Genomic DNA, 27879 nt, shown 5'->3' with positions numbered 1-27879 from the left:
GAGATTGTCAAAACATTTTTTATTTGAATAAAAACTCAAAGCACAGCGTACATTTATGGTAAAATACATCATTTGATACTGGAGAAATATCTATAAAGGATCCATTTTCAATAAACATTAACAACAGTTTACAAAAGCATTTCTGATAAGGCCTTCAAAACAATACTGATAAATAATGTGAAATATGAAATCAACTTTCTCCACTCTCTTTACATACGGAAAAACCTCATGGCATGTTCCCATCTCTTTTGGATAAAAACTCATTTTCAGCATGTTTGAGAAGGCAAATATACAAATGAAAGACATAAACATGAATAAAATGATTTCAGCATTACGTTTTTGGCACTGCAAGCCAGACACGTTCATGTAGATCAGGTATCGCTGCTTGTCAAAAAGAAGAACACATCCAAACAGAAAGCTATCACTTGGATGAAGGGGTTCATGCAGCGAAGAAGCCAGATGGAAATAACCTGAGTCATACAGCACGTTTAACAACTGGGATTAATATCCATGTTCAGTCTGCACACTCATTGGATACATTACACTCCAAATGAAAGTCAATAAATATCTATACTTGGCAGCGCTCATTATAATATGTATTTGGTACAAAATCAATAAATAAATTCCCTTTTTCCTCACTGTGTTGGTATTATTGGCATTATTTTGTATCGTTATCTCAAATGTATTTTCTGACAAATCGTCACTGGAATTTGAATTCTCCAATCCTTTACAGACAGCCCGACTCATGCAACGCATATTTTTGCGAATTTAGTGATATTCATGATATGCACAGGGGAAAATGGCGGTGTACTAAATCATCTTCCAATCGTAGCCTCATTTAAACCACTCAGAGTAGAAATAATAAAACCAACCTCACTGTGATCACGTGTTCTGGGTCTATTTCTTCTGGTTCGAGACTATTTGTCCTAATGAAGGTAAAGCTGCAGTCACATGATACACGGTAAAACGGCTGTGCAATGACGTGTTTCTATGGAGAGAATAGTGTCCAACTAGGCGGGAGCGCTACCCTCGACGTTGCGCACCACGTGAAATTGTCACCAAGCGCTGCGTATAAAATTCAAATTATTTCTACTTTGACCTTGTTTGCCATTGAGCCTTAGGTAACTAACTGATCAGATAACAGCTGTATGTAGCGGCGCAAGCCTTTACAACACATAGAACTTTCACCCGCACATTTAAATAGATATTTAACCTTGCTCACATATCTATATGTACATTTGTACTGTTACTACATGTTTATTTTGTTATTATTATCCTTGTGTGTATTCTCATGTGTACTTTGTGTTACTGTCTTATTCTGTTGCTGCTTTAACACCTGCATTTCCCAATGGGGATCAATAAAGGTCCATCTTATCTTATCTTAAGCTAGCAGGGAAGGTAACCATTAGTACCACAGCCAGGCTCTGCCCCCCCAACATCACGGTGCGATAAGAGCTAATCGTGTATCCTGTGAAAGCAGCTTTAATCCTAATATTACAACATACACAGACAGACAATAGTATTCTTCCCACTTTGAGCCAACAGTGTGTGTTTGGTCCTTTCCTCTCAACGTGCACACAGCCAGCTGCAGAAACAAAGGCTTCTCTGGTGTGAGGAGCTCCAGCCATCAGCCTCCATCAGCCTCCGTCAGCCTCCATCAGCCTCCATCAGGACTCATGCTGTGCTCTGCTTTTTAATGCTTATGGTTTTGGAATGCAAATCATCACCTATCAACAAAGGCTTGAATGTGACTCCACATTTTTGGTCATTAAGTGCTTTGATTTTACCATCTTTTTCAAAGTTTGGCAAACAAAACAAAAAAAGTGGGTTTCTCCACAGTGCAATAAAGTATAAAATCAGCTTTCATATTAGAACCTTCGCGTTTTGATCCTCTAATAACACCCAGTTGTGATAGTATGTGGTTTTGGATCTGGAGAAGAGCTACTAGGACACGCAGTTCTGTGTCTGTGCGCCTGACCTCTGCACTGTGAAGCTGTGATATGGATATGATGCAGGGAAATTGATTCCATGTTTGATCAATTCTACACTGTTTCCATATGGAGAGCTCCATAGGCAAAATCCATATTTGACATTCAGTAAGCATGCATGAATATGCTTAATCGTGATTATTATTATTATCCTGTGTCTTAAGTAAATGATTTGTGGTATAAATGCTGTCTTTATCCTAAATAACTGCATGAAAATAGTGATATTCAGAAGATACTAAATAACAATTTGCATAATTAGCAGATAACAGCTTGAATAATGATAATAAGGAAGTTGAGGTTCTGGCACAGGTATGGATCCAGAACCTGTCCCTCCATCAGTCTGTGTTCCTCTACAGCAGCTCATTAGTCAGAAGCGTTCCCTTTTGTATGTCCAGCATAAGCAGCGTCTGACTACACAGAGCAGTCTGCACACACTCACAGCAGCAGAACTGATGAGGTGTTCACGCCATGGTGTAGCCGTAGCTCCCACAATGCAGTGCTACGAGCAGCCGGTCTCTCAGGACCTCCTGGCTCGGGTACTCTGGGAGTTTCAGCATGTTGATACTGTGGGGAGGAGGAGGAAAAAAGGTGTTTCTTTAGTCATGACAGAAGAAAGAGCTGCTTTGATATGAATAACCTGTTGAGAGAGCTCACTGTGACATGAGCTCTGACAGCAGAGACACACTGCCCTCTAGTGCCGGGAAACACCTGTCCCTCAGCTCAGGCTGCTGGGGGACAGGCCGGGGAGTGACGGATAACATGTAGTCCCTTATTCAAAATAAATGGGATTTCTAGCAAAAATACAATGTTACAATATACTTTAAAAGCACATGCAGTCACAAGTCTCTCAACACGGAGTGAAACCATAGCTAATCTTCCAGTCCATCATCGTGGCCTCTAGTTTAAAATATGATATTTCTGTGTGGGAAATTGGAATAGGTAGGCATGCTGCCGGAATATGCTTTTTGGCTTCCATTAAGACCACTTTACAAAAAAGGATTTCTGATTGAATTCTTAAAAGTAAACTGCTGCGGGACAAATAAAGGATTTTTGATTTCATTCTTCTTTTGTGTTTCATTGTTGGTGTACATTTTTGATATCTTGGTTTCTTCTCTTCTAAGGTCACATTGCTCTACTGTCTAAACATGATACACTTAAGTAATACATATCTTATTGATATATTGTTTATCTTGTATTTGTTTGTATTGCATTTGATATTGAGATCATCCAAAAGCAACCACGTTACATTACTTTTATATTGTACCTAGATTAAAAAATATTGAAGTAATTTATTGAAACGGTACCCCTCCCTGCGTATAGAGACTGACCCTTCGTCTCCAGTCAGCCATGCAGAGTGAACAGCACAGTGACCACTTTGAAGGTCATGTACAGTACTATGAACTTTGTTTGATCAGTCATCAAGAATAACAAACAAAGAGGTTGGCCATATCTGAGACACATCAACCAGGAGAACATGACAAGAAAGGATAATAAGAAGGTCCGACAGGTCTGATTAGAAGTGGAAAGAAGAAGGCTCACTGTAGGAACCATCAAACTTACAAAGTGGTGAATTTAGTTTAATATTAGTAAGGTTTGTTTCAGTTTTGATTATCAGGTATTGGTCATTTTAATGTATTTTTGGGCCACATGCCATTACTGAACAGGCAGAATAGAAAGTGGGAGACATGCTGTAAATGGTCCCAGGCCGGGTGGGCAATATGGTCATTGTTTGTAATATTATAATTAATATAGAGACTTGCTATATTTTTTGTTGACCGCAAACTTTTCCCAGAGCTGTGATTATTTGCACAACATTTCTGTGCATGTTGTAATAAGTTGATCATTTCATTTTTTGTTTAAATTACAGTTTTCCGCCACATCTTTGGACCTTAGCCTCTCAGAGAATATAGATAGTTTCCTGAGCACTGACAGAGAGCCTTACCAGGTGCTGGCGGTAGGCAGCAGGTTGGAGGTGAATGGCATTGCAGCGATGCTGAACTTCTGTAGCCCGCTGCCCCCCATCAGGAAGGCGAAGCCCCCGTGAGGAACCCTGGAGCTGGTGGAGAAGGACTCTCTGTTACCATATGATGAACATTCACACATTCTTCTTTGTCTACGACTTTATTGAAATCAGCACACGAACCTTCCAGTGACAAACTGAAGCAGCAGAACCCGCTCCTCCTGGGTCAGACTGTGCACCACCTCCCAGAACCACTGCAGGACACACACAGGAGCTCATTCAGAGGACAACATTATAACACCACACTTACACGGCTTAGTTAAACAATAGATTCTGATTGGTCAATTTGGATATTCCAGAGGTTGTTCATTTTCGCTAACAGAGCGTTGCTAAGGAGAACAGAGCGTTGCTAGGGAGGATCAGGGGACTATGTGCAGGCATATCAATCTGCAGAAAGAAGTCCGGTGAATGTAATGTCAGTAAGAAAAAGAGCGCTGGACGTCACATGAGTCAGACAGGAAGTTAACAATAAAGGGAACAGCAGGAGAAGACAGACAGGAAGTAAACACTAACAGGAACATGGTATGGGCTCAGTGCTGCCGTCATTTTAAGTTACATTGCTGTAGCCGCGGTTCCAGACGTTTGGAAGCAGTGGAACGGAATATTCATCAATATTTCAGATTTTTATAAATAGTTTTTTATTCCCTGCTGGACAACTTTCTACTTTCCTAAAATAGCGTGTCTGTAATAATTCATTATTAAAACAGACACATTATTTATATGATTTGATCAATAGACCAACACATTTGCCAGCATTGCAGAGAAGAAACATAGTGTGTCAGTAGCAGCATGTTACTGCTGTCCCACCCACGTTGGTCAATCATTCCATCACAATTTTCCTTTTTTGATGTAGTGTGGGTAGATGGCATCAGTGTGCAACTTAGCGTGAAAGCCCAACCATGCTCACCAAACTCAAGATTAATCTTATCTTGGGAAGTAAACATGATGCACGCAACTGCACACTTTATAGTATCATACGTCCATAATCTTTTTTGCTTTTGTAATATGTCTATAATAAAGTATTCAACTATATTCAGTATTTTCCATATTGTGTTTTCTTTGGATACTTTATATTTGTTCTAGAGTTGATGTGTATATACCATATACACTGGTTTTGTTTATCTGTCATTTTATCCTATTTGTACTTTATTTTCATTCATCCGTTCATTTGTTTGTCAAATTTTAAGTTTGACCGTTTCATTTACAATACTTTCTGTCACAATATTTCAATCATCCCCTGAACTAAAGACATTTGTGTCAAACAAACATTTGAGTAACTTGGACGTTTTGACAAATGTCATTAATATACAAAATAGATCCCAAAACTGAACCTTGTGGTACTCCACGTCTAATCTTTATATATTCAGATGTATTACCAGCTAATTGTAAATATTGTTGTCTATTATCCAAATAACTACTCAATCGTTCTGAAATCCGAAAGCCATACTGACTCTAATTCAGCATTTGACTCTTTTCAATAAAATAATCAAGTTTTTACAGATTTGTTAGGAGGCTCTCTATCTATTCCTAATCATTCATGATAATCATTCAAGAGTGAATGGCAATGCAAGTCCATTTAGTTACTTCCCCCCCCCCCCCCCTAGTATTTTCCCTGTAAGCTTGAAACATTGAAACACATCACTGAACACGGAATAACTCAGAATTTTGCTGTTTTAGTTAATGTAATTAACAGACTGTGATTTCTGTTGGTTTTGCTTTTGTAACAAGGGCAGCTTTTTCCCCTACTCCCTAACTACTGCAATATATATATTTGTACAATGTATTCGTGTTATTGAAGCTGCTTCTTCACTACTTGAATATGTTCACTTGCTTTTATAATGCTGCAACTTAGATTGTATCTATGGATCTGTACTTTTTCGATGTGTACATGATTTGTACATGCTTGCCTTTTAATTATATTAGTCTACTCATGTTTTTTGCCTTTTATCTGGCCTGTCTCTTTGCTGTTAGAATGTACATTTCCCAGCTTTGGGACTAATAAAAGGATTTCTCATTTTAGATCATGGAATGTGTAAATACGGTTGCGCTTTGATTGAGGGTTCGTTTTTTTTTATGTGCACTATGATGAACAGAACAAATCACAATAACATGCAAAGCTTCATGGATACATTTAGTGTGTGTGATGTCAGACAGAAGAAGAGAGCCCACCTTGATGACCGGCTCCTGAGGGTCGTAGCCACTGGTGTACTCTGTGTTCCTGTACCAGTCCTCCACATCTACCTCTGGCATCCCTGACAGCAGGAGCTCCTACACACACACACACACACACACACACACACACACACACACACACACACACACACACACACACACACACACACACACACACACCACACACACACACACACACACACACACACACACACACACACACACACACACACACACACACACACACACACACACACACACACACACACACACACACACACACACACACACACACACACACACACACACACACACACACACACACACACACACACACACACACACACACACACACACACACACACACACACACACACACACACACACACACACACACACACACACACACATAAACTACAGTTAATAAAGGTACAGGGCTGCAGTTGGTTTGTTTTAAACAATCTTTGGACAACAATAAAGCTCTATAGCACAGAGGAAGAAGATATTTCAGGCTTTGGAAACTCACACATTAGTAAACACTTTCATTGTTGGTTTGACTCTCTGTAAGGGAATTATTTTAGTCGATAAGAAGAATCTATTTATATTTCCCCATGCTTTAAACTTGTACAATGATCAGAGTGACAGTGATGAGCTGTTCAGATGTCCTGCGATGACAGCGAGTCCGAGGCATGTCCGACAAATCCACGCTGGGATAATCATCATGCTACAATATTGATCCTCGCACAAGTGAGGACATTAAATCTGCCGACACACACAGAAAAAACCCTCTAATGGAGTTGGAAGGAAGGACGGGCTTCAAGGTGACCCTAGCACCCTGCCCCATCCAGACATGGCTAATCAATCCCTGCATCAGAGCCGAGCGGGCAGGCAGGGAAACAAGGAGAATGCCAACAGTGAGAGAGGTCGGATGAGAGAAGTAGAAAGAGACAGGAGGAGGATGACTAACCAATTCATATTCATCGAAAAGTTGAATGAGCGAGGGGAGGATGAACGTGTGGAATCCTTGCAGGAAGGCGTTTATCTGAGGCTGGATGGCCCGCGTCATCCTCAGCTCCGTCACCAGCTGCACGTACTCGGCCTGAGAGAGGACACACAAACAACCCCGGATCAGAGTCCCCACGTACTCACACTGATAGATAAGAGTCAGAACTCATACATAGTTATTCTCTCGGCTCCTGCTTCTCCTGCTTGAAGACAGTGCCCTCTGCAGGAGCACTGCAGTACTGCACCCTGTAATTGGGACTCTTCGTGGCAATTAGCTGGAGCAGAGATCAATCGCTCATAAGAGACCAACTTCAGATGAATATACTAGAGGGGAACTTAAATTGCTCATTAATTATGCATACTTTACTCTGTCATAAACAACATACACGTAAGACACCAGTCAAAACTTTAAAACCAAAGAGAAAGAGCCAGTCTACAATATGCAGATGATCTCAGATACATTTGTAAGCTGTTTTAATTGTGGACGCCGTATATATTTAAATCAATCCAATCTATGAAAATGACCTGACTTTTGGCAAAGCTTAGTATTCAAAGTAAGCTGCTTTCAAACAGCATATGTTTGGGTACCTAAAGTCTTTAGGCACACAACCTGCTGCTAAATATACATAACCTAACAGGAACTTCATTTAAAAAAAGGGGTAGTTTGAAATGTACTTCCTTCTTGCTGAAAGTTAGAGAAGATTGATACCACTCTGATTCAGATAAATGCTAGTCAGCTTAGCTTAAAAAAAGATTGGAAACAGGGGTAAACAGCTAGCTTAGGTCTGTTTAATGGGATTAAAAAAAACAACCCTGTCACTTACTAATAATGCTAACTAATTCATATGTTAGATGTCATTTGGTACAATGTGTAAAAATATCAAATAACCTTCTATAAAAATTGCTTTTTACTAAAAATGTTATGCATAGTTAATTCTGTCAATTATCCCGGCCATATTTAACATTTACTCGCAACTAACACTATCAAACCTGATTTTCTAAAGAAGGAAAGAAATGTAGCCTCTTGAAGTCCTCTCAACTTTTTCTTATCAGCCCTGTTTTTAAATTGAAGTTAAGTCAAGTTGACATCAAGTTTCCATGACAACAAGAAACCAGGTTACTCGAGAAATAGGAGTATGTAGAAAATGTACAGTTTAGTGACCCCCCTCTCCTTGAGTAGTGATATATGTGGCTGCATTTCACTTCCTCAAAGGACAGGCTGTGTAGTGAGAGCACATTGCTTTTCTTACGACCACAATGTGTCAACATAATAGACTTTTTAGTGCGTTTCCAACCTGTTTTATTTATTTTTTTATTTTTCTGACCCTTCTGGGGTAACCTAATCCCAAGTGGAAGAACCTGATCTCTATTTTACCTATAATGAATATAATATGAACGTAAAATAAACCACTGAACGTTGCCCTGCCTCTGGGTGTGTTTGTCTCTGACCTTGTTTTCCTGGGTGACGAGAATGCTGGTCCCTCCCAGTTTAAGCGGCATTTCCTCCATGGCCCCGAACACATCCGTCTCTACGGAGAAGGTGAGCTCCAGACCCAGATCACTGATGTCGTTGTCCAGAATCCACTGCAGGTTCTTGGCGTACTCTGGATCGATTGACGACACGTCCTGGTAGTTCACTGGGATGCCTGCAGAACAGATGCACAACAGCATGAAGTATCAGCCATCAGGAGGCCGCTGCAGAAATGTTGTTGTGAGGATAACCCAAAAGGTCATCAGAACACAGGTTGTTGCTCAACACTTGGTCCTCACAAGTACAGCAAAACAAACATGCAAAGACACACACACATCTGCTACGATACGTGTGGGATCTTTTATTTTGAAAACGTGTGTTTTAACAAAACATTGTTATCTTTGATATTCACTAGGGTTCAATATCTATACAATCCAATCCTGTATTTTTTTTAAACAAATTAACTAACTTTAGAATAATAATCAAGGAATAAATGACATGTAATAATACGGATCCTGCTATACCTATAAACCTTAAAAATGATCAAAACATCACTACAGTTATGTGAAAATTACATAGAGTCGAACAGTGATATATTGTTTTGGGTGATGTAACCTGGAAATATTATTTAAATGAGCCTCTAGCTGTTCCTGTGTGTACGGTGTCCATGTATAGATAGCAACCAGCCACATTGTTGTTGGTGTTACAGCTCTTAGATCTGAAGTTATAAGCCATGCCTTTCTTGTGTATTTTCTACTCTGATTCAACCATCACATGGCAGAGGAAGTCACGCTGATTCCAGCCGTGTGTGTATGAAATGTTATGCTAGTCAAAACACTTTAAAAGGTTAAACGCAAATGGCCCAATAATTCTATACTATCAACCAAGACACTATTGTGACTCTTTTCTACAGACATGAGAGTGTTCTTTACCCAGAATGTGTTTGTAGAAGGAGCGGGTGAAATAGATGTTGACCAGCTGCCGGTGGTAAAGAGCCAGACCAAGGATCTGACCCGCAAACTGAAAGTAGTTTAGGTGGTCCGGGTTCACCGACGAGTTACTGTTGGGCTGAAAAGTGGTGCCTGTGAATTGCACACACACACACACACACACACACACACACACACACACACACACACACACACACACACACACACACACACACACACACACACACACACACACACACACACACACACACACACACACACACACAGCACACACACACACACACACACACACACACACACACACACACACACACACACACACACACACACACACACACACACACACACACACACACACACACACACACACACACACACACACACACACACACACACACCACACACACACACACACACACACACCACACACACACACACACACACACACACACACACACACACACACACACACACACACACACACACACACACACACACACACACACACACACACACACACACACACACACACACACATTCTACAGGATTAAGTTCGACATAGTTACACTGAATGTTGTCAGAGTAAAGGAAAACACCATGTACCATCAGCTGACTGTGTGAACAGACCGTAGTCTGGGTTGATGATCTCATTGGACAGGACGTCAAACCACTCCCGGACCACCCCCTGACCCTGGGACACAGAAACACACAGGAAGAGAGATCAGACATGGGACTGGAGCTCTTTTATTCATCAGCTGACTGCTGGAACAGAAAAGGATTCATGCAGTGTGATATGAATTCAGAAACCCACCATCCCCTCCTCGCCATGGAAACGAACAGCGATGCCCTGTTTGAGTTTCTCATTGGTGGACTTAGAAACCATTTCACAGCTACTCCTGAATATGGAATCTGTTGGTGAGGGCAAAAAAAAACTAGAATTAGTCTACTGTAGAGTAAAAAATGTAGGTGAAAAATATGTCGAGAAGAGGTGGAAAATACGGTCGTCCGGGGATGTTTTTAGACCATTGCAGCTTTAGGCGTTCATTTTGGATTGTGATCTGAATGATTAAAAGATCTTTAGCATCAATAAGACCGACATGAGGCGTGCAAAAAAATGTAAACCAATGTGGTGGTACAGCGGAAGTGTCAACAGTGAACTGTTGTTAGCCAACATGCAAGTTTGTGTTTCGGCTAGATTACTAGACAAAAAGATGTGACAATGTAACATGCGATGTCTCATGGTATTAAAAAGTCATGGTTTTATAACTCAAGCTGGCCGATCTTCATCACACATCATCTCACATGTAACTGGAAAAACACTCAGACACTAAAGCAGCATCAAAATGCCTCAGCCTGCATGTTCCAAATCCAGTTAATAACACTTCTTCCAGGGAGGTAATGGTAGGTCTGTTTTGGGCTTATTGTAGTCACTCAGTGGCGAGCCGTGACTTTTATACCTAGGCCCTCTGACACCCCCTTCCCTCAAAAAAAAAAGTGTAATTTGGCTTGGCTTCCTATTGTTTATGGACATGCTTTTATTTTGAAGGCGAGTTTACGCTGTTGACAGGAAGTTGTTGTTGCTATGGAAATCTTGACCCGTTGTCATAACACATGCATAAACTTCCCAGCGAGCGGAACTTGTCCGCGATAATAAAGCCCACCCATTTAGAGGGAAGATATGATTGGTCAATTGTACTGTCAGTTGACATTACTCTCTCGTTGAGTTACCCTAGCTGGCCCACCAATCAGCTCCTATCTTCACCTCGCAGAGACGAGCTTCTTTCATTTAACCCTTCACATTCCAACAGAAACTGAATATGCAGATTCGAAGGATTTATTTATTCTAATGTTATTTTAAATACAATTAAATCAAGTTATTTTGGTAAAACTACTGAAAAATATAACTAAAAAAAAATAAAAAATAAATAAATGTTTTAAAATATTATTTTGTAGAATATCTTAGCTCGCCACTGTAGTCACTGAATGTTCACACTGTGCAACAAGTGGCACATTTCCACGCACTAATTCTATGTGCATTTGCCAATAGAGCGGTGCAGTAATGAGTCCAGGGACTCCAAAACCCGGAAAACCCGGAAAAGACTTAGCCTTTCACCACTTTCAGTTCCTGTTTTAAGCCTTGCAGTGTTAATTCACAGCTATGCAACTTCATTTCTACCGATTGCATTCATGCTTCAATATCTCAAAGTGAAGTTAATATGTGGAGATTATCCTGCTGAGCGAAACGTAAAAGAATCGTAAGCGTGTGTTTGCCACATATCTAAATCCACTAGGGAAATCCTATTTTTTTTTTGTTGCATTGCGATGCTTACTTCCTGGTGAGCCATTCAAAAATACGTCATCACTGCACAACTCTATAAGAAACATAGACATAACATTAGTTTGTAAATATCATCTGTGAATGGAGTTCCTCTGATCACGATGCACTTCCTGTGTTCATGTGTGAAGAGGCTGTGTACCTCTGTGGATCAGCAGGATGTCGTTCTCGTTGACCGGGCGATGAACCATGTCTGAGTCTGGCTGGCCGGCATGCAGATGCTCGTAGAACCACTCACAGCGATCCTTGAAGGGCTGAGGAGAGAAAATAAGACTTCATCCCACGCTGCACAGCACTTTCCTAAACTAATTACCACTTCGTTGCGCTTTCAACTCTCAGACTGAGGATTTTTCAGTCTCTACCGACGGCTGGGAAAGCCTTCAGAGCTGAAACACTCATCTGTAATACAGAGATGAGGCTAGGGTCTATTTGCATAATGTATGCCTTTGTTCTCAGCAGTGGAGGAAGAGTGAAGGATGAGCGTGGTAGAATGAGAACGGCTTTTCCTCCTGGGGCTGCAGGGCGTACTGAGAGGAATCAGGAGATTAAATCAAATTCACCAGGTTAAAGTCTGTAATTAAAACAAGGGCCTACTCCCAGGCGAGCCATAATCCATGGGTAACGAGGCTGGAGCGCTGCAGCTCAAATATGAATTCTAAAGAGTGAGAACTGCACACAACGCGCGGCAGCACTTAAAATATATGAGGCCATATAAAACGGGACTTTAGACAAGTGTTATCGCTGTGTTGTAACACCGGTAAATGATCCTGAAGTGAAGACAGGAGACTTTCAAAGTTACTTTATAAAAAGTCCCTGAAGACACAAACATACACACACAGAGGAGTTATAAATAAAGGACAAAGAATAAGGTGAATACTTTTGGAGCCTCAGTGCAGTTTGCATAAAACGCAAATTAAACAGTGTAGGTTGAGAGGAGATTTGACTATCTTTCTTTGGGACATGATAAATGGTGGCCCATTTAAACCAGTCCTGACAGGAAACATCTATGTGAGGAGAAGTTATACTAGGCATGTCAGCCTATGAATGATATTACTTCATCATATATACATCAGTATCAGCATACACCGATAAGAAATTGCAGCAAATGTCAGATATGTTTGAGGTAATTTTGGCTCCATTGACACTGGACTCTAAAGGCTAAAACAGATTCATAGTTGTAATTTAGAAAAATCTTTCAATGATATATGAAGTTGTATTTATTTATAAGAACTGTGACCATAGTATATATAACGGGACATTGACAGTTAAAAGTAATTGTTGTTTGTCTATAACATTTGACCCAAAAACCAAATATATTCAGCTTAAAATATAAAAAAAATTAAAAGATGGAGTAGCTGGAAAAAAACCTGCTTTATCAATGAATTCAATCATTAATTAATCATCAAAAGAGTTGAATAGTGAAATGACTAATCGATTAATCTACCAGTGACTTTGGAGGAGCGCATACTGGGTCATAGTGGCTGTCTATCTATGAATATTTTTAATTCAAATATATATTTGATTTGTAAAGAAACTCACATTTGAAAATAAAAATGAATATTGTATTGTGAAAAAAGCAGAACTACAGCTATATTGTTTAATAAATGCACTACAGGGTACTTTTAATTCTTAAAAATGTGCTTCCATAAATCCCTCAATGATTTAATGAAATATTCCATCCTGTCTTACCTGGCCCTTTATGATATGCATGAAGCGTGACATCAACTCTGGACACTCCAGGAGGAAATGGAAGTGGTTAAAGATGATCTTTGGATTCCTGATGGAGAGGAGACAGAAGGAGGAACGGGGGGAGGAAGAGGACGTGGGAAGTGAGAGAACAAAGAGATACAAGTGGCCTCAAGGTAAAAGGAAAGAGGTTTCTGGATCAAGTCTGTAGGTGCTGCTGAGCGGGAGGTTGAAGTATGGCACTCACCTGGTTACAAAACACTTGAGCACCTCGCCATGTTTGCAAACAAACTCTATGAAGCGAGGGGACGTCATTCTGCATGAGGAGAGAGAGGGAGGAGAAGAGTGAGGGAGAGGAAGTGAGAATGGAAGTGAGTCAGACAGCACAATCTCAACCACAGAATCTGTTTAGGCATTTACAAATACATATATTTTATAACTGAGTAATGGTGCCTGTCGACCGTATTCTAATTTAAAAAAATTGCAGTAGAATATCTGATTTGTACATCATTAAGTCCAGGGTCAATATGTCTGACTTGTATAGGTCATAGTTGTGAGTTATAGCTAGGGCTGCAAAATAATCTAAATTGTATGTAGATCTCAATATGGACTACTGAAATATTCAAATCAAAGGAAGCACGATGTTAAATGCTACATATGTATTGAAATACACTTCTGAAAGTATTGTGGCCAAAATAATCTAACCGAATTTGTTTGGTACAGCAACATTTTTTTTTTTAAATCACACCTGATATTTTTCAACAATAATGCAAATATGATCAATCCCTCAAATATCAGGGATCATATCACAATTGCAATATCAGTGAAATATATAAATATAGTAGTTATAGGCCTTTTAATGATAATTCCTTTCATTTTGATAAATATAATTGTTGTTATTGACTGGCCTCTGGCCTCATTGCACATGTAAACTTGACCCATGGATAAGTAGCAAGTATCCTTCATTTGAATAGTAATAGAGAAACGTGAGAGCAGTATGAAGTAATGTAGCATTAGCATTGGTGAGTATGTTTGTAGCAGGCGCAGCAGTGGAAGAAGTACTCAGATTTCTTACTTGAGTAAAAGTAGCACTACTCAATAAAACATTTAAAAATACTCTGTTGCAAGTAAAAGTCCTGCATTCAAAGTCTATGAGTAAAGTACAACAGTCTTGGCATCAAAATGTACTTACAGTACTAAGAGTAAAAGTACTCCGTTTCAGAAACATATATATTCTTGCTATATATTTAATTACTGCATTAAAAGGTGAAGCTTATTATAATTACTTGAAAAATACTGCTCCTGGATATTATGTTTATTTATCAGTAGACTTGTATTTTGTTCTAGCCAATAATCTTAATCTGAAAAGTTACTATTAATGAAAGCTGTCAGATAAATGTAGTGGAGTACAGTACTTGAGTACACTACTGAGCAGGTGAGCCCCGGAAAGATAAGGATGATTTCACATGGAGAGGGTGGTTAGTATCAGCTGTGATCTAGACACAGCTTCAGAACTCCTACAGACACGCAGTACCAAAATGTCATTTTCCTCCGTATATTGATAAGATATGAGGGCTGACAGGTGGAGGCTGACCCTTGTGGCATCTGACAGGAGCAGCACATGTAGAAGGCCTGGATCACGGCACTGAGGCGGCTGGCTGTCATGGAGATAACGTCCTCCCCGTCCGCGTACACCTCCGTCTCCATCCCCGTCTGAGGGTCGAGCAGCGAGGGCAGCGAGGGTGTGGAGCCTGAGTGCTCCGCCTCCCGCTGTTTGAGGAGCAGAGAGGCTATCTCGCTGCTGGAGGAGGAAGAGGACGGGTTCTTCCTGTTCCTGTCCAATTCTGTGGAGATAAGCACCAGCCACTCGTCCAGGGAGTGCCACAGCAGCTCCATCGGCTGTGGAGAGACACACGAGGTAAGAGATCCCTGAAGACACTTACAAGAGGTTTTACATTCAGAGATTTTCAAGCTGTTGGGACTCATTTTAAAGAAGAAAAAGCTCCAGAGAATGACCACATTCTGAAAGTTCTGACTAAAGCAGCATAGAAGTTGGTTTTATTAGTATTGTTTATCAAAATTACAAAAATATTTTTCTTTACTTACCTCTTTGGACAACATACATTTTATTCATCAGGATATGAGATACTTGTCTCTGAATATTTTCCTCCATATCAACGTAATGAACAGATTTTTTGTTTGTTTGCAAAGCCCTTAAACTGACAATTAAAAACAAGAAAATCTTGTTTCCGAATAGGTTTTTTTGCCCTTTGCATAGTCCATATTCTATGGTATTTAGTTCTTTGGAACTATCTTCTATGGAAGAAATAGTCCCTATGAAAACTTGCCATCTTCACTGTATTTGGTCGAGGCCGATATCTAACAGACAGGCGGTTTTATGTGGTCTCAAAACCACATAAAACCGCCCCTATCTGAATGGCTGGATGTTCTTTTGTTACTTGGGTGAACAAACCCTTTAAAGACCTGCATGATAAGGAGGGTTTTTAGGTACTGCCTGGGCAGAATCTCTTAGAAAATGTATTTATAGCATCATCCACATCAGCAGTAAAAAAAAAATGTATTCATTGTATTATAGTCCTCTTTTTTTCAATAAAATATGTTTTTTATGAGAACTGGCAGTTAGCAAATGGATGTGGAGCCACGTGCTGTCAAAAAGTCATACATTTTTTAGCATATAATTCCTCTTCACGTGTGATATTTCTGTTGTGTCAGGTTATTGTTGGCAGTGTGGGAAATCTTTGAGAAGAACTAGATTACATTCACAGGATTGGAAAGACCTTAATAGATGTATGTTCTGATGTAAACATATTTAGTTATAGTGAACAAAATCATGTGTGTCAATCATGCAATATACTGTTTAATGCAATGCAACAGAATATTTGAACCATATTGCCCCACCTTAAGTGTTCAAACCCACCAACATGCAACAGTGCCAATCATCTTCAAACAGGTTATTATACATCAGAGTAAATCATCCGTCAGATGTTCATTCAGGGACAGATGGAAGGTAAACCCAGCTAACTGACCATAGTGAGTAGGATTAAGGGAATACAGGGTTCCAGAGATCATACTTCCCAAATGTCAACATGTCAATGTTATTGACATGCAGAGGTTTGTGATTAATTGCAAAAGATGAAAATATCCATGGCTCACATCAAAGAAAGCAGAACCTGTCCAGGGACATTCATCTTTTTGTACGGTCTCCACCTCCATCTGCCTCGTAATCATCTGCAACCAACGGAGTCAATTCATGGTGCTGCTTCAGTTCAGAGGATACAGTCAGGTCAGTACGATTATTTGCCATTGATTGTGATACTGCCACCAGGACTTGCCAAAGCAAAACATTTTCAAACCCCACTCATTCATGCTTTGAAGCTGCTGTTACTAATGCTTTTATATCAGCATAGGCAAATGACTTCCAGCACTTGTAGAAACAAAGCCACAATGCATTATCAGGAATGTTTGGAGTCTTTTAGCTCGTTTCTTGGCTACTCTCACAGTATCGTTTGTTTAATTTTAATTTCAAAAGCCGGAGAATAGGCTGGCAGATACTAAATATTCATATTTGAGTAAAAGAAAATGTAAATAAACATTTTGATAATGGTCACGTTTCATAAAGATACATGACTAACACAGGGAGATAGTATTACATTCCATTGTGCAAAAAGGATAAGATCAATACAAAATTGTTGTTGCCTCCAATGTTTGTCTGTAAAAATATTGTACTGGCATTGTGTTATTTTGTATCAAAAGTTAACAGCAACTGCAAAAATATATATATATTGTTTTTAATGCATGGTGCAGATTCGACCTGCTGAAACAATGCACTGCATTAGTCTATAATATATATATTCTGATTCTGATATATAGTGAGAACAAAAAAAAGTACAATTATATTTTTATGATGCGTTTTATAATTAAATATCCAAGAGTAAATCATTAAGAAAATCATAATTTTAAAAGTATTATTTATAAATATTAGTTTTGATGCAATTCAATTATTATTTTGTTGTTGTTGGAGTTTTATCCTCAAACTTTTGCAAGAACACAGAGCATAATATTACCTCCATCTCAGCTCCTGCATAGTGCGCTCACAGCCCATTCAGATCAGTAGCATTTGCATACAGCTCCACTCACCTTAAACACCTGGCTGCGAGGGGTCTTGTTGCCGTTGTAGCCCATATCATTGCCATTGTTTGGGGATGAAGGCCCCAGGAGGAACACATGGCAGAAAATACGAACGATTCTCAGCAGACTCTTCATCTGAGCCTCATAACTGCTGGACAGGCTGAGGGTGGAGAGCGGGAAGAGGAGCTCCATCTTAGCGACAATCAATTTTTAATGCAGATACATGAAACCAAGCACACTGACACAGAGAAAACAAGTACAATGCAGGGAGGCATGAGTGTATGTTGGTCATACAGTATGTAATTGTCTCATGTGCCTGCAGTGAGTGATGAAGAGGAGTATATTTTACTCTAATTCAACTGGATAAAAGAGAGAGCACATATTTGTGAGAAGACTTTTAAACATCTTTGTTCCTCTATTACCAAACTAAAGCAATAAGACATCAGTTGGAACAATACAGAAAACTGTTCAATAATCTAATATCTGTAGTTGGTTAAATCTGTATTTACATCACAAGCATTATGGAATAAGTTGATGGGAACCACAGATTGTTGTTTTTATATTTCTGTTTATGTATGGGTTTAAGAAATTAGAAATAAAGTTAACTGAGAACAATACATATGCAACCCAAAAAAAAGAAACACAAACAAATAAGTGAATCCAATATGTACAATTATACCTGAGAAGCTTATGTCCATTGGTGGTAGCCACTTCAGCAAGACTGGTCAGAATCGTCTGGTAATGACTGTCACTCTGCTGAGAGACATACTCCAGAACCTGCCGGAGCTACACACCCAAAACCCACAATTTTTTTTTTTTTTACATTTTATTTAGCTGACACGTTTATCCAAAGCAACATTCACATCACACCAATTTCTATAATAACAATTTTTATGAAGACTTTGGCTGAAAATGAAACATTAAGTATGGTCAATCAGGAGGCCATAGCAAAATTATTTTGTATTGACAACCCAAAATGTCCTCACAAAACAGGTTGTTCCTCAACACTTGGTCCTCATAAGAAAGTTAAACAAACACATATATACACACACACACACACTGCAATGCCTGTAGAGGGGCTTATCATTGAATGGATAGTAAAAGCGTGGCTTACCATGCTCTCTTTCATCTCCTCGTTTTGTGTCATCTGTATGAGGGTCTGGAAGAGTCTGCTGTGGTGCTGGATGAGGATCTCACAGGTCTCCCCATATCCACCCTGAACACACACGAGGGGGGACAGTAAGTGCATGACTGGAACAACACAACACTAACAGGGAAGAGTGTAAAATGCATGAGGCGGTGCCCTCACCTGCACACAGAGATCCATAGGGGTGACTCCATTCTTGTCAGCGAGGTATTTGGCTCCTCGAGAGAGCAGGATCTGCGCCGTGTCTCTCTGGCCATGGCTAAAGAAAAACACAGTAATGGATAAGTAAACTAGTAAACTATCCATTTAAGGTATTTAAGAATATCATTGGACAGGTCACAATACAATCATTGTTTCTGTCATCCGGTAAATTGACAATTCTTTACTGGAAAATATGCTAAAGTCCGACTTATTTAAAACTCTGCGTTGGCTACATTCAAGACGTGACACATATGCAGAGTGGATGTTAGTGTATCTTTTTAGAGGCCTACTTTTTTCTTACATTTGTTGTAGTTAATTAGAGTTAACATAGCTATTGGGAAACTGTTACTGTTGCTTTGCAACTGCCAGTACCAAAACGAATGCAGACAGAAACGTATAACTGTCAAACTACCTAACTGCCACTGTGCCCGTTGTCAGTCATATCCTATAAATTGGTTCAACTCAAAAAAGATATAGACACTGTATGACGCATTTCTATGAAAAGGTTCCTGCACCCCTAGTGTGAAAAATCTAAAAGAAGACTGGCCTGATTGTACAGTGGATCACAGTGGTGCACTTACTGTACAAGGCACTTTTACATACATTCATTAAGTATAGTGGAAGGGTGGTGTTGCAGCAACCAACAGAACATATTAGAAATCTACATGCATTGATGTCACTCTTTTATAGCTTAACTATATATTTTTACGCTCCATAAACAGAATGTATTTGACAGGAATCTTTCCAATTTGTGTGTGACATTGAAACCTTCCAGAAAAATGTTGGACTGGCAACAATTTCTGAGTATATAATAGTCTGACATGTGATTTAAATCCAGTGAAAGCCAAGCCTCTCTCTAAAAGTGTTGGAAGTCTTCATGCTTCAGTACATATCTGCTAGTGAACAGTGAAGATAAGGTGGAGTAAGACAAGTGGGTGGGACCGCACCATGAGTTAGGGTTATTTCACATCTTAGTTGAATACTTGATTGTGATTGGCCAATTTGGATGTGCTGCTATTTCTCTATGCTAAGGACAGTAGGATCATAGGAACATATCCAGACATATCAATCTGCAGAAAGAAGTCCGGTAGAATTAACATCAGCAGTGGCCCAAAACACATTACTGGCAGTGTTTAAAGACAGGTTAATGGAAAATAAACTTTGATCAGTGTTGCTGTCATTTTAAATTACGTTGGCACAGTGCCATCCATTGCTACTGGAACAGACTACTTTTTCTTAGTGGAAGCAATTCAATCAATATAGTGTTGCAGGATAATATGTAGCAAGGTTTAAAAATGACATGGCGGATGACATCACCTGCAGGCGAAGTAAAGAGGCGTGGCTCCGGAGACGTTGGGCCGGTTGATGTCGGCTCCACTGTCCAGAAGACACAACACCGTCTAACAGACACAACACACACTCATCATACTGGAAGCGTACTGGATAATTAGATAAAACAAACGGAGGTGAAAAACACTCAATGAAAATGTCTTTGATAATAATTTTGAAGATTTTACAGAAACTATCTTGAGTTTCTGTAAACCCAATATGTAATGGATAAATGATAAAAGGGTTACAAGGTTATCAGGAAATCTGGTATATTTTGATATTTATGGCCAGGAGATCCATCCAAATAATGTGTATTGTGCTTTCTGTTTCAAGTATCCACAACATAGCTTTTGAAATACAGAGTTAATATTCTGTATATCTGCATTATAATCCTTACTAAAAACACAATGTTTTAGATATCTTGAAAAACAACCTCTACTTGCAGAAATCTTTTCAATCAATTTGCATTCTGACTGAGAACATCATTTTGATGAGCTCCTAAACCACAGTAAGGCATCACTATTCTTGATTTCAATGGGTCCGAAGAAATATGGATCAAACAGTGAAGCAACACAAAGGCGGAAAATAAATGTATTTCCTACCGTGACCTTACAGGGGCCTAGTAGCAATACCACTACTTGTTAAACACATCACGTAATGCCCTTACAGCACAGACCCTAAAGGCCTAGGAGCCTAACAAGCAACCCTAGAACACACACAGCTAAAGTGAATGGTGACACTGGTATTTCATAATTAAGATGTTTTCTAATTGGCTCACAGTTTTGTGTCCGTTCTGACAGGCCACGTGTAGAGCTGTCTGCCCCATGGCGTCCTCCACGTCCACGTTGGTGACGTGCTGCACCAGATCATGGAGCAGCTCCGTCCTCCCGTTGACCGCCAGCCAATGGATCTGCAGCACAGCGTCACACGGACAGTCATTATGACTGCAGGTAACACTACACAGGGTTCATACACTTTTTCACCAATGATTTTCAATGACTTTTCCATGACTTCTCCATGACCTTTACCTAATTTTTCATGACCAAAAAAATTACTCTTTCTCAGCGGTACCACTGAAAATGGTTTATTTTAACATGGAACAGGAAAATAAGGTCTGCATATGAAACATGTTGTGCCTATCTAAAACAAATCAAATAGGCTTACTAGCTTCTACACGCTAAAGCAACTCAAATCTCTCACCAGCAAAATACCTCGTCAGTTAAATGCCATTTTACGTTTCATTACTATACGATACAGTATTTATTATCATTATAGTATTACTATTTCGGCGATTAGATAAAATATAAATTATATTTGATGCAACTTTAGTTACATTTCCATTACTTTTCCAAAACCTTGGGAAAAATATTGTTTTCCATAACTTTTCCAGGGCCTGGAATTAGCATTTTGAATTTCCATGACTTTTCCAGACACTTACAGCGGTCAGTCCCTCATTGTTGCAGATGTTGACATCAGCATTAAATTCCAGAAGTTTGCCCATACACTTCTTCTGGCTGAGGAAAGAGTGGAGGGAAGTGTTAGTTTAATAACCTAAAGTCACTGTTTCAGTGGTGGAATGTAATGAAGTACGTTAAAACTGAACACAGCACAAACATTTAAACAGGTTAAATGTATTTTGGTTTTCTTACCCGTTCCTAGCAGCGAGGTGCAGGGGGGTGCAGCCGGAGATGTCCTGGTAGTTTGGGTTGGCCCCTCTCTTCAGCAGCAGAACCAGACACTCTACTGAGCCACAGCTGAGAGAGAGAGAGAGAGAGAGAGAGAGAGAGAGAGAGAGAGAGAGAGAGAGAGAGAGAGAGAGAGAGAGAGAGAGAGAGAGAGAGAGAGAGAGAGAGAGTCAGAGCAGCTGAAAACACTTCTGTCCTGAATGCACACAAATCCCCCCTCTCAATATCTGACACATCAATGTGTTCATTATTTTATTTTTTAGCAACCAAATTATAATATATACCCTGAACCAAAAAATCAAATGTGGATTTGAATGATTCCAAAAGTATATTTGAGCAGCAGTAACAGTGAGTAAGGCAATAGCCCAGCCTTATATAAATATATAAACCTATGATATATAATAATTCTGACCTCAGAAAAAATAAACTTACGTTTTCATTCAGTGATGAGGGCTTAATGTGCATAGGGATTTTTGTCAACACGCATATTTTTGCGTGTTGCCATATTATTTGGTGTGTATTTAAAATCTTATTAATTTATATAAATATAAAATATATATATATTTTTTTTAAATGATCATTTGTCCTGCTGTTTTTTCCACTGAAAGGCGGACTGCTTCGTCTGTGCGCTCTGACTTATTTTTTTATATTTCAAAGGCTCATTATTACAGTGTTAAATTACATTCAATTTGTAGCACAACAAATTGTGATGTTGCTTATACAATCTTTCTCAGCCCTTGAACTGAAAACATTTTGTGGAAAATAATAAATAAATATTATTAATATTCAAAATACTTCATAAACGAATTGACGACTACTGTTCGACTTGAAAAATACTAAGTCGAGGGCAACCCTAGGTGCTATACTATTATCGTTGAGTTATAACCAATCCACTTTTCGTTAGTCATCCATGGTAAAAACCTAATAATGCACCAACCACACAAAAAACACTGAGTGGGACATTTTCAAGTTTAAATGTCAACTGCAAAAAGTTTCTCAAAGACAACCTATCCAAGGAAGACACTAGTTTCTACATCAGCTCAGGCGATGTGCAAACCCATACCCACATATCTGCAGTAGGCTAATATTGGCTGGTCTACCTCTCATTGGGACTTCTGTGTTTTCATATCCTACTTTGGCACGAGGCTGCACCACACACATCTTCTTGCAATTTTAGTTTATCTGCTGGACAGGAAGGAGGGTACTGGCAGACTTCGAGGGTGTACTTCCTATTAAATAAGACCAGAGTAAGTATATCTTACTTGGCAGCGATGTGTAGCAGACTCCTCTTCACTCGACCAAAGGCATAGTTCACATCAAACTTGGAGTTGAGCAGTAACTCTGACACTGACCTTTAGGAGAGAGGAAGGAACAAGTAAATTACTTCCTAATGAAACAACAATATGAAACAGAACAAGCAGCGAAGCGAGCCTCGATACATGTGTTCTTCCTCTAGCTCTGAGATCAGTGTGTGTTTATGCTAAAACCTACTTTTTATCTTCTTTAACTGTGTTTGTGTATGCACCATGTACACCGAGGCAAATTCCTCTGTTTCTGATGCTGTCTTACCTGTGCTGGTCAGCCATGACCATCGGCATGAGTGTGTACACTGCAGTCTCATTGTCTGTGGAGGGAGGAACAGAGGAGGAATAACACTATTAGACTTGAAAATTGAAACAGCATGACAAATGTAACAAGTCAATCCCCTTCTGAATTCTGAGTCTGAACACAAACTCACCTGGGTTACCTTGTGTTTATATAAATCCATTGCATATTTGTGATTGCAGGTCAAAAAGTGGCTTAATTCTAGTATTAATCCAGTTATTATGATAAGTCACCATTAATAGACATGTTGTTGAGGCAGACAGTAATTAAGAAGGGGATCGGCTTGAGAACCAGAAAGACCAAAACATCTTTGAGCAAGAAACCAAACCCCCAACCATTCGCTATTTTTATTTTAATAACAGAGTAAAAAAAGGAATTTCCCTAGGAGTTTAATAAAGTAATAAAGTATAAGTGTATATAATGTATTGGTAAACACCTTAGAGACAATTTGCGTGTTTGCTTTGTGCTTTTTTAACAGCACAGATAAGAACATTCCAGTAACTTTTCACAACATTTTACTCTTACTTGGTGCTGTCAAACATAACACTGCGCCTTGAGGCTGCTCCTGTATGCTAGGCTGTAAAAGCCAAAAGTCATACACTGAATACAGACCTTTTTATATACAGTCTATGACACAGACATGTCAGTTATGTTCCCTACTTGCTGTGTAATGAACTCAGTGACAGACAGAGGCAGGGTGCTGTCACCTCTCACTCTCTCTGTTTACACTGTCAGCTCCTCTGTGCTAGCTAAAGCCGTTAGCATCCTGTACCTTCCGGGAGTTCCACCGTCCTGGCCCGGCGGAGGGAGCGGGTCAGCCTGCTAAGCTGTACGTTGAGCTGCTCCATCGCCCGTTCCATTATATGTTAACCGTCCAGCTAGAGGAACCGGGGGAACAAAGCCTTGCCCGTCGAATGTATGTCGTCCTAGTGGGGGGGGTGTTGTTCCTGGGCGTCGTCCATGGGCGCCGGCAGAAGGGAACCGTTCCCTCACCGACCTTTGATTACAGCTCTTCTTTTCTCCTGCCACACTGCTCTGCTGCTCCACAACCCTACTGCCCAGCCTATGATACTTCCTGTTGTGATGACGTTTACACGCTATGCGGTGTGGGTGATGTAGCCTAGTTTCCATGGCTTAAAGTGAGCATTTTTGCAGGTTATTTACAAAATCAAAATTGTATATGTCATCAACATCTTTTTATTATTATGTTTTAAATGATGGTCAAACGTCAGGGCAGGTGAAAGATCAAGATGATCTGCCGTAATGCCAATAGATTTTTATCAGCTCAACCATAGGCCAATTATATCAACTATTCAAGGGCCAGGCTGTGTTTTTCGTCATTCACTCCCTTTCATGTAGTATATTTTATTAATCAGGACCCTTAATCTGTAATTGAAGAAAACTCCCCACTATCCCACTGGGGTTCTTGGAGCCATATGTGTAAATCCATATGTATTTTTCAAGCTGGGTAATGTATTTTATATCTTTTTAGTTATATTGTATATAATGTACATTTTGCACAAAAAAGTGATTATTGGACTATGCTGAGTGAAGCAGCATAACAAAAGTAGAATGCAAGAGTGTATCTTGCACAAGATTGTAATAGTCTATAGTGTGCCGTGGTGGTTATAGTCTGACCGCTGCAGAAAGGAAGGACCTGTGGTATCTCTGCGCGTGAGACACCATGGATGCTAAGCAGGGCCGGCCCTAGACTTTTGGGGGCCCTAAGCGGGCTTGAGGGCCCCCCTCACTCTAGTGCGTTCTCACTACACACAACACAGAACCAACTTTTGTCTTATGATGTAAGCATAAGCTCACATATTGTATACATAAGCATGTAAACACCGTGGACCTGACCTCCTCTAGGAGGGTCCGGGCATGCTCCCCCGGGAGGATTTTTTTTAAATATTGAAGTTAAAAGCATCAATCTGGTGCACTTTGAGAGCAAAATGAAGAGACCTATGGATACATCTCTCAACACCCATATGAAACAGAACTGTAAACAGATTTTTCTTTATGGATATTTTACAAATCACTCCCCTTTTAAACTGTATTCTTGTTCTGTCATGTAGTATTTCATAACTGTTTTTCATTTATTCTCTCTGGCTGTCCATCTCATAATGTTCACATAGAAACTAGCTGTCAATAGGAATATCATTCAGTAGAATTATAATTTCATACAAAAATCTGTCACAAAAAGAGGTTGCACATTTAAATTCAGGTGTTGTTATGGCAACGTCAGTGGCCAAACAGCCACATTTACTGCTGCAAATACGTTCAAACTTGCTGTCGACACGTAAAGCAGTGGCAACTATGCCACCATTTCAGCTGACTTTTTCTCTGAAATACTGTCACATAACATCCATATATTTCAGTGCTAGGTTGATGCTTAGCTAAGCTAACTATGAAACACTGTAACTGACAGGACTCAGGATCAACTGTGTACTGTAAGCAGTGGCGGACTGGCCATCGGGACGGTACTGAAGTGGGCCGGTTGGACGATGTGGGCCAGTCGGATAAGTCACTAGCCCCCCCCCCCCCCCCGGTCGACAATTTATTAGCGGTATTTACTTGCGGTACCGAGGTGGGCTGGCGGTACCGAAGTGGTCCGGTCGAGAGTCCCGGGCTGATTTTTAGTCCCATCCGCCCCTGACTGTAAGGTAGCTTCTACCTTCATGTCGAACAGTAAGTCAACATTTCCCAGAGAGCTTTCTTTGAAATCACCAGGTAACGCTAAAAAACATTACATTTAGATTGTATGACAAAGTGTTTATTTAATATATCTGGCTAGCTATAGCTACTTGCTAACGGTTTAGCTTACCCCCACGATTCAAAGTAACGTCAACGTAGCTGTAATTTATGCTTTGCTTACATGCTCGCATAACTTGGAAGTTTACTGACATTTACATACCTTGTTTACCTGGCTCAAGTGGTGGCTCTTGGGTTGTTGTGTGAGCCACCACTTGAGAATTGTCGTATTTTTTTAGAAAAAATGTTCTTATGTCCATCTTCAAAAACTCTGAGCCCGACTGACAGTTGATTTTAAACATTGTCACAGCTCACAGGATAGGTACCTGTCATCCAATAAGACAGATGTTTATTTCCATTCAACTCTCTGGTTGGTCTGGTGTCTTGCCTCTGTTGCATTCACTGAACACGGGAAATTACAATCCTGCCGTCCTCTCTAGTCTCACGATGAGGTTCAGGTAAAGCACGGTTAATGTATTATATTATTGACTCAATAATATAATACATGACTTTGAGTAGGCAATCTAGGCATATTAACAAAATTAATTAAACATACTTATCACGGCGACGGTGGACTGAGATTATTATTTTCTTTTCATTTTTTTTTCTTTTTTGCTAGGGGGCCCTTAGTGGCTGCGGGGCCCTAAGCGGCCGCTTATGTCGCTTAATGGGTCGGGCCGGCTCTGGTGCTAAGTGTGTTATCAAAAAACAAGTGAATTAATAAAGTAGCAATAGTAGTAGCGTAATAGTATATTCAAGAAGTGTTTTAATTGAACTAATTAGCCTTATATGATTTATACAAATTGTAAAGACAATCAAATTTCAGCACATACTGTACCAAAAAATAAAAAACATATCTGATGATTGTTAGTAATGTAATTACTACTGCTAAAACAACTTTATCATTCAGTTGTCATCTTATTCAATGTATACATAGAAAATATATTTGTATACATTTGACTGCTGCAGCTTAACAATGGGCAGTTATATCATTGTATATAACCTTCAATTACTTTAAAAGTCTGTCATACTTTCTCATTTGTTACTAACTGCTACTGATACATCTATTTATATCAAAATATGTAAGTCATATACATCATTCACAAGGGATCAGTCTGTCTTCCAGATTTTGACAAATAAATATTTAAAAGGTATGTGGAACTAAAGAAAGGGCATTGTTTCTCAACCATTAGACCCATTTTTTTCTAAAAGAACTGTTTTAAATGCTGAATAAGAGATAAATGACCTATAATATAAAATGGGTGCCTTCACACTGGGTCAGCAGCTCACTGCCTCCTTCACTGTCCTGAGCTGTGCATAGATACAGTAGCACAGTGTGGCCACAGGGGGGCATCCCATGTCTAGAAATACTAGAACATTAGTGACTG

General features: G+C 39.6%; 1 protein-coding gene across 2 annotated transcripts; it reads right to left on the bottom strand.

Annotated features, from left to right (window-relative positions):
* hace1 (HECT domain and ankyrin repeat containing E3 ubiquitin protein ligase 1) lies at positions 1 to 24799 on the bottom strand. 2 transcript variants are annotated; one of them, XM_034115586.1, is made up of 25 exons: positions 24516 to 24799; positions 23708 to 23762; positions 23401 to 23490; positions 22103 to 22207; positions 21892 to 21967; positions 21232 to 21363; positions 20442 to 20524; positions 19086 to 19182; positions 18891 to 18992; positions 18456 to 18562; positions 17786 to 17936; positions 16802 to 16876; positions 15222 to 15526; positions 13875 to 13943; positions 13631 to 13718; positions 12084 to 12195; positions 10418 to 10515; positions 10210 to 10297; positions 9589 to 9738; positions 8635 to 8831; positions 7148 to 7279; positions 6178 to 6276; positions 4132 to 4202; positions 3931 to 4044; positions 1 to 2552 (listed from the first exon to the last, which is right to left on the bottom strand). In XM_034115586.1, the coding sequence occupies exons 1-25, from the start codon at positions 24601 to 24603 to the stop codon at positions 2450 to 2452; spliced, it is 2787 nt and encodes a 928-aa protein (XP_033971477.1). In that variant the 5' UTR covers positions 24604 to 24799; the 3' UTR covers positions 1 to 2449. The 2 variants fall into 2 exon arrangements, with proteins under 2 accessions (XP_033971477.1, XP_033971478.1); XM_034115587.1 differs by lacking the exon at positions 16802 to 16876.
* Between the last annotated feature and the right edge of the window lie 3080 nt (positions 24800 to 27879).

This window comes from Trematomus bernacchii, unplaced genomic scaffold, assembly GCF_902827165.1.
Source record: "Trematomus bernacchii unplaced genomic scaffold, fTreBer1.1, whole genome shotgun sequence".
Taxonomy (NCBI): domain Eukaryota; kingdom Metazoa; phylum Chordata; class Actinopteri; order Perciformes; family Nototheniidae; genus Trematomus; species Trematomus bernacchii.
The sequence above is the reverse complement of the archived record's forward strand: the minus strand, read 5'-3'. Positions and strand labels throughout refer to the sequence as shown.